General features: G+C 43.7%; 2 protein-coding genes across 4 annotated transcripts in view; both read left to right on the top strand.

The window, feature by feature from the left end:
• LOC122334091 (oocyte zinc finger protein XlCOF26-like) overlaps positions 1-2,820 on the top strand; it is a 3,960-nt gene extending 1,140 nt beyond the window's left edge. For 2 of the 3 annotated variants that reach the window (XM_043231985.1, XM_043231983.1), the window contains exons 2-3: positions 208-389; positions 899-2,820. In XM_043231985.1, the coding sequence (XP_043087920.1) occupies positions 347-389; positions 899-2,016 (1,161 nt within the window). In that variant the 5' untranslated portion in view covers positions 208-346 and the 3' untranslated portion in view covers positions 2,017-2,820. The remainder of the gene's footprint in view (positions 1-207; positions 390-898) is intronic. The other variant, XM_043231984.1, reaches the window with a different exon arrangement.
• Positions 2,821-5,194: 2,374 nt separating this feature from the next.
• The window catches only part of LOC122334075 (zinc finger protein 184-like), a 5,208-nt gene continuing 402 nt past the window's right edge, over positions 5,195-10,000 (top strand). The window contains exons 1-3 of the mRNA XM_043231982.1: positions 5,195-5,254; positions 6,304-6,439; positions 6,974-10,000. The exon at positions 6,974-10,000 is cut by the window's right edge and continues 402 nt beyond it. Of these exons, the coding sequence (XP_043087917.1) occupies positions 6,397-6,439; positions 6,974-8,259 (1,329 nt within the window). The 5' untranslated portion in view covers positions 5,195-5,254; positions 6,304-6,396 and the 3' untranslated portion in view covers positions 8,260-10,000. The remainder of the gene's footprint in view (positions 5,255-6,303; positions 6,440-6,973) is intronic.

Below are 10,000 nucleotides of genomic sequence, written 5' to 3'. Positions count from 1 at the left end.
TAAGCCTAGTTTAAAAAATATTGTCTGGAAAAAGCTCTTGTTTCAGAGCTAGACCTGTAGACTGTAGAAGAAGACGCTGTAAGCTAGGCTAGTACTTCACTGCTTCCGATGTTACGGTTCACTTCTATAATATAATAGAGTAACATACTGCTTCACAAAGACACAACATTTAATGCCGTTTTCTTTATTTGTGTCTTTTCCGCACAGAAGTTCATATTCAGTGAAGCTCCTCCCACAATAATCACATGTTCAGTCCTTCAGAAATAAATGCTGGAATATTCCTTCGGTTTCTGAGTGAAGACGAGCATCAGATCATCAGGAAGAGTTTCTTACAGACAGAGAGAAGATGAGAGATCCAGAACACACTGAAGAGACTGAAGAACAGACAGGTTGGTCTTCATCACTCAGTCTTCATCACACGTTCTTACTGTACTTAAGTGCATTTCTGTTTCCTCCTTGTTTAACTGAAGAAGGTTTGGCCACAACCAGCTGTTGATTTGACCTGCTTAGCTCTGATAGGTGACTGATTAGTTATTATCTGACTCAGTGGGAGCATGTAGGGTTTAAACAGGAGCGGTGCGAGAACAGAGCCTTGTGGGACACCGCCTCTTAGACTCAGGATCTGATAAAACAAAAACTAACCCTAACTACCCTAACCCTGACTAAAAACAAATTAATACTCCAAAGAGATCCGTTCTCAGCCCCGCTGTGGAAAAATTACACCATAACTCACACGTTTCACTCATTTAGTTTCACTGAACGCACAGAGATGTGTGTATTAACATTAGAGCGTGACCCACGACGACCATCTCTTCTCTAGCTATATCAGGACCTTTCTTCATGTCCTTTCACCTTTCGGTTTCGTGTAAACGATCAACCGTTTTTACTTTTGTTTCAGAGTTGGTTGGAGGTAACGAGGGGAAAGAAGAATCGAGCGAAGTCGAGATAGATTGTTTGAGAAGTGGAGAGAAACCCAAACAGAAAAGACGGGCCACGAAATCTTTGAGCTGCACTCAGTGTGGAAAGAGTTTCTCAAACAAACACCATCTGGAGCTTCACATGAGAGTCCACACTGGAGAGAAACCCTTCAGCAGCGGGAAGACGTTCCCGAGCGCTTTAGACCTGAAGAATCACCTGACCGTTCACACCAAGGAGAAACCGCATTCGTGCCATTTGTGTGGAAACAGGTTTTCACATCGACAGAGTCTGAAAGAACACGAGAAAATACACAGCGGCGTGAGAGATCACGTGTGCTGCGCGTGCGAGAAGACCTTCACCACGGCGCAGTGTTTAAAACGACACGAGAGGATCCACACCGGAGAGAAACCCTACGAGTGTTCACACTGCCACAAGAGATTCAGAGACTCATCCAGCCTGAAGACACACGAGATGATCCACACCGGAGAGAGACCGCACGCCTGCGACCAGTGCCAGAAGAGCTTCACACTGAAGGCGAGGCTCACGGACCACATGAGAGTCCACACCGGAGAGAAGCCCTTCACCTGTGGACAGTGCTGGAAGAGTTTCTCGCTGTCCGGACACTTCAAGAAACACATGAACATCCACACCAGAGAGAAGCTCTACACCTGCGCTCGCTGCGGGAAGACGTTCCTGAGAGCTTCGTACCTGAAGCAGCACCAGACCGTTCACACCAAGGAGAAACCGCATTCCTGTGAGCTGTGCGGAAAGAGCTTTTCTCGTTTGGAGAATTTGAAAGTGCATCAGAAAACACACGCTGCGGTCAAAGAGTACGTGTGCTTCGAGTGCGAGAAGACCTTCACTACAGCGAGCCATTTGAAGCAGCACCAGAAGATCCACTCCGGAGAGAGACCTTACCAGTGTTCGCTCTGTGACAAGACATTCAGTCGGAGAGGAACCCTGAAAATACACCAGAGGACTCACTCCGGAGAGAGACCGTACGGCTGTGCTGCGTGCGGGAAGCGCTTCAATCACTCGTCTGCTCTTCACAAACACACTAAACACTGTCGTCTTCAGGTCCAGCTCTTTCAGGTTTGATGTGAGACATCCCCGGATGAGTGAATAAGTAAAGTCCTTTTACTTTGTTACTGTACTTAAGTGCATTTCTGTTTCCTCCTTGTTTAACTGAAGAAGGTTTAGCCACAACCAGCTGTTGATTTGACCTGCTTAGCTCTGATAGGTGACTGATTAGTTATTATCTGAGTCAGTGGGAGCATGTAGGGTTTAAACAGGAGCGGTGCGAGAACAGAGCCTTGTGGGACGCCGCCTCTTAGACTCATGATCTCTTATACTCACACAATAACCTCTCTCTCTTCTAGATTGTGCTTTAACTTAACTTAACCTGCAGTTTTCAGGGAGTGTGGTGGTCCCAGGAAGAAGTGCTGTGTTCTCCTCTAAACAGACCTCTGAAGGTGTGACGGTCGAAGGCTGAATGGTTGAGTTTTTCTGACTTCTTCACGACCGGAGGATTTATTCATTGCCTTTCTGATATCACTGATCTTCTCAGGAAGAAGGAAGCAAACCTAACTTCCTTCCCTGGGAATCGGACTCTTCTGTGTCTGAATGTGAAAAGCAGGTATCAAGCGTTCTGACATCCAGCGACAGAGTCCTGAAGAAACCATGGAGGAGTATGTGGCTGAGAGCACAGAGAGACGACGCGGAGGAAACTGAAAAGAGAATATTCTTCTGTCCGTGTGTTTCCTGGTGTCTCGGCACCGTCTGTGGTTTTCTCTTAGATCTCTGATCTCTTCTGACTCCATATTCGTGAAGTGGACTCTATCCTCATCTCTCTGCCTGCTGGAGTTGTCTGACTCAATAAAAACGTCTGATTTATTAAACACAGTGTTGTCGCTTTTGGGTTTTCTTTTCTGCTTGTTTTTTCCCCATTCTCCCGAGCTTCATGTTGTTTTTCATGTTCAGGTAAGGTCAGGTGAGTGATAGATGACCATCCCTGATTATTAACTCTTTCCCCTCCAATGATCAGATATCTTGTCAATTAGGTTATAACACTTCTCAGCCAAAGACGAGTTTTTACAAGCTTTTTTGAAAGCAAAGTCTTTGTTCTTCATTTTGATATATAATATGTTCACATATACATAGCACGTAAAAAATATCCCGAAGACCTTCAAATATTGGTGAAAATCATCAAACATGCGGGCGGGGACAGATTATTCTCCATATACTGTACATTACTGTTTCTCCTCTAAGCCCCGCCTCCTGAAACGGGTCGAAGAAAACTCATCATTCTAAAAAAGAGAGGTGTGCTCTGATTGGCCAGCTACCCAGTGCACCGTGATTGGCTGAAAAGCGCAAGCATGTGGCGGAGATGTTGCCTTTGCTTGTTTGGGTTACTGTAATCCTTTCTGGGTCTGGATTTGGTCTCGCCACCAAACATATTCTTTCCTTTAAATATCAAACCTTCCCCCATAAAAAGGAGGAATGCACCAGAAAGGTTTACACCTCGGTGAGAGCAGAAGGTAGTTTATATAGAATGACCCAAAACAGACAGAAATGACACGCAGCAGTTTTTCTTCAAGAGTCTTGAGGTTATGAATGAATTACAGAGCTCTGAACGTCTTCATGGAGCCTCCGTCTCCGTCTCTCTCTCTCGCTCTGTCTCCGTCTCTGTCTCTCTCTCTCTCTCTCTCTGTCTCTCTCTCCGTCTCCGTCTCTCTCTCTCGCTCTGTCTCCGTCTCTGTCTCTGTCTCTCTCTCTCTCTCTCTCTCTCTCTCTCTCTCTCTCTCTCTCTCTCTCTCTGTCTCTCTCTCTCTCTCTCTCTCTCTCTCTCTCTCTCTCTCTCTCTCTCTCTCGCTCTGTCTCTCTCTCTCTCTCTCTCTCTCTCTCTCTCTCTCTCTCTCTCTCTCTCTCTCTCTCTCTCTCTCTCGTCTCTCTCTCTCTCTCTCTCTCTCTGTCTCTCTCTCGTCTCCGTCTCTCTCTCTCTGTCTCTCTCTCTCTCTCTCTCTCTCTCTCTCTCTCTCTCTCTCTCTCTCTCTCTCTCTCTCTCTCTCTCTCGTCTCTCGCTCTCTCTCTGTCTCTCTCTCTCTCTCTCTGTCTCTCTCTCCGTCTCCGTCTCTCTCTCTCTCTCTCTCTGTCTCTCTCTCTCTCTCTCTCTCTCTCTCCGTCTCTCTCTCCATCTCCGTCTCTGTCTCCGTCTCTCTCTCCGTCTCCGTCTCTGTCTCCGTCTCTCTCTCCATCTCCGTCTCTCTTTTCTGTCTCTGTCTCTCTCTCTTTGTCTCCGTCTCCGTCTCTCTCTCTGTCTCTGTCTCTCTCTCCGTCTCTGTCTCTCTCTCTCTCTCTCTCTCTCTCTCTCTCTCTCTCTCTCTCTCTCTCTCTCTCTCTCTCTCTCTCTCTCTCTCTCTCTCTCTCTCCGTCTCTCTCTCTGTCTCTGTCTCTCTCTCCGTCTCTGTCTCTGTCTCCGTCTCTCGTGACTCCTGCTGACCTCTACTAGTCCCCGGTGATCCCGTACGGCTCATGAACGCCTCCCTGTCCAAACACTACACTAGAACAGGAATGACCAAATAAGGGCGAGGAAGAAACTCAACACAGTCTGAACTTTACTGTAAATAAAGTATTACTGTTATATGCTATATTCATAAAGAAGTGGTGTATGCTTTCAGGGCTCTACAGTGCTACCATTTCAGCTGTGTTTGTAATATTAAACAAGAAGATAATAACTTCACGGCTCTGACTTTAACAATAATGCCTGATTTTGTGTCAACGTGAATAGTTTCAAACTAATTCAGGGAGAAAATCAGTTTTATTTTTTCAAAGCATCATTTCAGTTATTTAAATAAATTAATCAAACTATATTATTTAAAATATGAATCTCACGTTGTAATGAATTGAAAACCTCCGTGCCACTCTCATCTGTTTTAATTATAAAGTTTGGAAAAGCTTTTGGAAATAAAGGCAGTGTTTACAGAGAAAGAGACAGAAACAATCAAACTGGAGCAGTTCATCCAAAAAAACCAAAGGAAACCGTCGTAAATCTCACAGAAATCTCACTGCATGGACAGTGCTGAGGATGCTTTATACTTTGCATGTTATTAGAAACACTGTCTGCTCCGGCTCCTTCAGGGGCCCCTGACAGTGTTAACACGGCCCTGGAGACTTCACTTACTTTACCCTATTTTCTAGTGGAAGTTACTATTAAAACTAATCTAACATCATCCTCCCGGGGGCGCGCGAGGCGCTCTGACGTCACGCCGACGTCGCTCTGACGTCACTCCGCAGCGCTCGTGAGGAGGATTGCTCGGTCTGCGCATGCGCGGGAGAGGTGAGCGGCTCCTGGTTTTCTGCTCTGTTTTCTGTTTTTGTGTCATGCACGGATTATTTTGCGTGTTTTCCTTCAGTCACTCGTGTTTTCAGAAAGAGACCTTTACTCCAGAAACGCCTTTCGTTCAATCGTTAAAAAGATCGTATTGTGTTTAAAGTCTTTTTCGTTCGGAGATGATGAACTGAACACCGAGTTGATTATAAATACAGAAAAGAAAGCCACCTTCAGCCTGTAGAAGTTTTCTAGTGTTCTGCTTTGTACATGAAACATACAACTAACTTCACAACAGGAAAATATTTAGTTTAATATCATATATATAAATATACTGTATATGTAATACACTGATGCTGTGATCCGCTGGGGTTTGGGACCAATTTGATTCTTATTTGAATTGTTTTGCTTCAATCAAATACCGAGTGGATATCAATATTTCATTTAAAATGCTAGTTTTGTCAACCTGGAATCCATATTTAAATATATATGCTGGTAACTGAAACCTTCCTACTCCTACTCCGCTATAATATAATATAATATAATATATATATAATGAACTACACATATTAACAACAGACTCACACAACTGTGTTTAATTACTTTTTACTTTGAAATAAAATGAGTACACTTTAACAAGAAATCATATTACAATCATATTATTATCATGCATATTACTGTATAGAACTAAAATAAATGTGCAACAGTGAAATTTATAAAAAACTTGAAAAGTTTAAGAAAGAAAACATAAAAAAATTCTATCTATTATTTCTATTAAAAGGTCTAGCTCTGTTAGGTGCAGCTTAGCATAGATCACTGAATCTGATTGGACCGCTAGCATCCGAACACGATAAAACTCAACTGTTTCATTCTAGAGGAATTTAAAAAATGGTGGCGTGTTCCTTTAAGGCTGGAAGAAGCTCTTGTTTCAGAGCTAGACCTGTAGACTGTAGAAGAAGACGCTGTAAGCTAGGCTAGTACTTCACTGCTTCTATAATATAATAGAGTAATAAAGTTCATATTCAGTGAAGCTCCTCCCACAATAATCACACGTTCAGTCCTTCAGAAATCAATGCTGGAATATTCCTTCGGTTTCTGAGTGAAGACGAGCATCAGATCATCAGGAAGAGTTTCTTACAGACAGAGAGAAGATGAGAGATCCAGAACACACTGAAGAGACTGAAGAACAGACAGGTTGGTCTTCATCACTCAGTCTTCTTAATAATTCTGGTATTTATAAAACTTCAGGCAGCTTTAGATTTTATTTGGAGCACCAGGATAAATCTCCAGAGCTTTTGAGTAATTTTGCACCAAATAATAAGAGACACTGTCTATAAACTTGGTACTTTAAAAAAAAAAATAATTGTATGTTAGTCCTGGTCTTGACGCCCGAGAATTAAGATCCAGTCCTGGATGCCAGATCCTCTCAGAAAATCCATTCTGTGTAGTGTTTAAACAAATAGTCAGCAGGGTGATTGATACCCAAAACCTGTTGACATCAAGTCTACTCTGAGACCAAAACTGTTTTAACAGTCTTCTATAAACCAAGACACTGACTGAGAGAAGCCAGAGAAGAGCAGAAGCAGGAGACGAAGACATGATGAGAAAAGAAGCAACGTTTATTAAAACATCTTAGCAGTGAATGCTCAGGCTTCATCTGACCAGAACAAATCCAACAAGTGCTTCAACGAACATAAATGTTTCCGTAAACATGTCCTTTTGTTTCAGAGTTGATTGGAGATAATGAAGAATCGAGTGATGTTGAGAAGAATCGCGTCAGAAGTGGAGAGAAACCCAAACGGAAAAGACGGGCCACGAAATCTTTGACCTGCACTCAGTGTGGAAAGAGTTTCTCAAACAAACACCATCTGGATCTTCACATGAGAGTCCACACCGGAGAGAAACCCTTCAGCTGCGGCCGCTGCGGGAAGAGCTTCTCCCTTTCATCCACCCTCAAGGAGCACGAGAACATCCACACCAGAGAGAAGCTCTTCACCTGCGATCGCTGTGGGAAGACGTTCCTGAGCGCTTCGGCCCTGAAGAAACACCTGACCGTTCACACCAAGGAGAAACCGCATTCCTGTCCTTCGTGTGGAAAGGGTTTTTCTCGCGTGCAGAGTCTGAGAGAACACCAGAAAACACACGCCGGTGTGAGAGAGTACATGTGCTTCGAGTGCGAGAAGACCTTCAGTTCGGCCAGCAATTTAAAACAACACCAGAGGACCCACACCGGAGAGAAACCCTTCACCTGCGGTCAGTGCTGGAAGAGTTTCTCACGCTCTTCTTCTCTGAAGATACACATGAACGTCCACACCGGAGAGAAGCTCTTCACGTGTGCTCGGTGCGGCAGGACCTTTCTGAGCGCCTCAAACCTGAAGCAGCACCTCGTAGTTCACACGAAGGAGAAGCTACACTCCTGTGCTTCGTGTGGAAAGAGCTTTTCTCGCGCGCAGAGTCTGAGAGAACACCAGAAAACACACAGCGGTGTGAGAGAGCACGCGTCCGACGAGTGTGAGAAGACCTTCAGTTCATCGAGCCGTCTGAAACAGCACCGGAGGACACACACCGGAGAGAAGCCGTTCACCTGCGGGCGCTGCGGGAAGACTTTCTCACACTCGTCAGCTCTCAAGGGACACGAGAACATCCACACCAGAGAGAAGCTCTACACCTGCGATCGCTGCGGGAAGACGTTTTTTAATGCTTCCAACCTGAAGAAACACCAGACCGTTCACACCAAGGAGAAACCGCATTCCTGTGAGCTGTGTGGAAAGAGCTTTTCACAGTTTGACAACTTGAAGGTGCACCAGAAAACACACGCTGGTGTGAGAGAGCACGTGTGCTTCCAGTGCCAGAAGACCTTCACTACGTCCAGCAATTTAAAACAACACCAGAGGACTCACTCCGGAGAGAGACCGTACGGCTGCGCCGCGTGCGGGAAGAGCTTCAATCAGTCGTCTGCTCTTCACAAACACACTAAACACTGTCGTCTTCAGGTCCAGCTCGTCACGCAATAAAGCTTCAAGCAGGGAAACATCATCCGGACGAGATGAGACCAAGAAACACTATCTGAGTGAATAATGAAGGAGTTTTAGTTTGTTACTGTACTTAAGTATATTTTAGAAGTATCCGGACTTTAGTTTTATTTTAGTAACTTTTACTGAAGGCTGTTTCTGTGCGAGTCAAAATAAAACTTCTGGGTGATAGATGATACGACAAACAAGATAATGTGCCTTGCTTTGATGACAGTAATAAAAACATGAACAAGTTTCTTCAAGTCCTGACTGGAAACAGTGCTGAATTAGTTCCTGCTTTGTCATGAGTACTGAAACTAAGGTCCGTCTTCAGAATCACATCGAGATTCTTGACCTGATTTTTAGTTGTTTGACCTCCAGACTCGAGGTATGCCTCCTTCTCATTGTCTGAGTCAGTGGGAGCATGTAGGGTTTAAACAGGAGCGGTGCGAGAACAGAGCCTTGTGGGACACCGCCTCTTAGACTCAGGATCTCTTATACTCTCTCCAAGACCTGAACCATCTGCGTCCCAGAAAACCCGACCCAGTCTTTCTAGAAGGTCATCAAGTGTCAAGCGGAGAGATCTAGCCGCATTTCAGAATAGGATTCATCATCTTTATGAGTGCTGTGAAAGGAGGTGTGATACTGGTCTGTAGTCAAGTTAAGCACACTTTTGAAAAGAGATGCAAGAAGTGTGCCTTTAGTTCAATAATGAATCTCCTCTGTTAATCGTGAACACATACATATATATCCCTGAGAAGGGTTTGCATGAAATTTCTCTTTGCTTGCTGTGTGATTCATATTTTTGGACGTGGCAGTAAACCATGAGTCTAGATGAGTGAAGAGAACGCAGTACATTAATTATTAGCTTGAACTGTGGCTGTTCTTTATTTCTATATCCTCTAGGGTTTAGTCTAAAACTAATGATTCTAAGAAATAAAGGGAAGTGAAAACGGATATGCATGTGTGTATCTGGCTTTGTTCTTTTAGATACGCTCTAGATTATATTTGACACATCAACTTTTAATTTTATGTAAGATTAACAGGAATCGTACCAATCAGTTTTAAACCGATTTAAAGGGCAACTTGAATATTAATATTGTCCTCAAAGACCTCATGAGAAAAAAGTGACATACCTTCAGAAAGACCAAATCAAAATACTCTTTTTTAAGTGAAGTAAAAGATAAAGGTCTTATGAGGGCTATAGATCATATCTGAGCGCATGCATGTTTTATAAATGATAATAAAGAAGAAATAAAGACTCCTGCTCCTCACCTATCCAGTGTACAGTGTTGGGTTCCTCAAGTTAAGATTGGAGCAACTCACTTTCTGAATGTGATCAAGAACATCAAAACTAGTAAAACCATTGACCGAAGGGCGGACATCATCACTGAGCTTCAGGTCAAGCCCTGAGTTAAAGCACACGTGTTATAATCGTGTTTAAATGATCTGCACTCAAACACGTGGTGGTTCTTCAACGGCATCTGCAGTTTTATTACAAAAAAATTCAGAAAATGTAGAAATTCAGACAAACACGTGAACGCAAGAGTGAGAACAGAAAGAGTGTGTGTGACGGAGCTGCAGAGTTATTACAGTTAGATCAGAAAACACAACCAGAAACCTCTAATTAAATTATTCAAATAATACACTCTTATGTTCTGCATTAACGGCTCATTTCTGACGCGTGTGACTCTACATCACCATTCATCATCATGTGCTGTCATAATAAAAGTCCTGCTGTCAT

This window comes from Puntigrus tetrazona, chromosome 3, assembly GCF_018831695.1.
Source record: "Puntigrus tetrazona isolate hp1 chromosome 3, ASM1883169v1, whole genome shotgun sequence".
Taxonomy (NCBI): domain Eukaryota; kingdom Metazoa; phylum Chordata; class Actinopteri; order Cypriniformes; family Cyprinidae; genus Puntigrus; species Puntigrus tetrazona.
The sequence above is the reverse complement of the archived record's forward strand: the minus strand, read 5'-3'. Positions and strand labels throughout refer to the sequence as shown.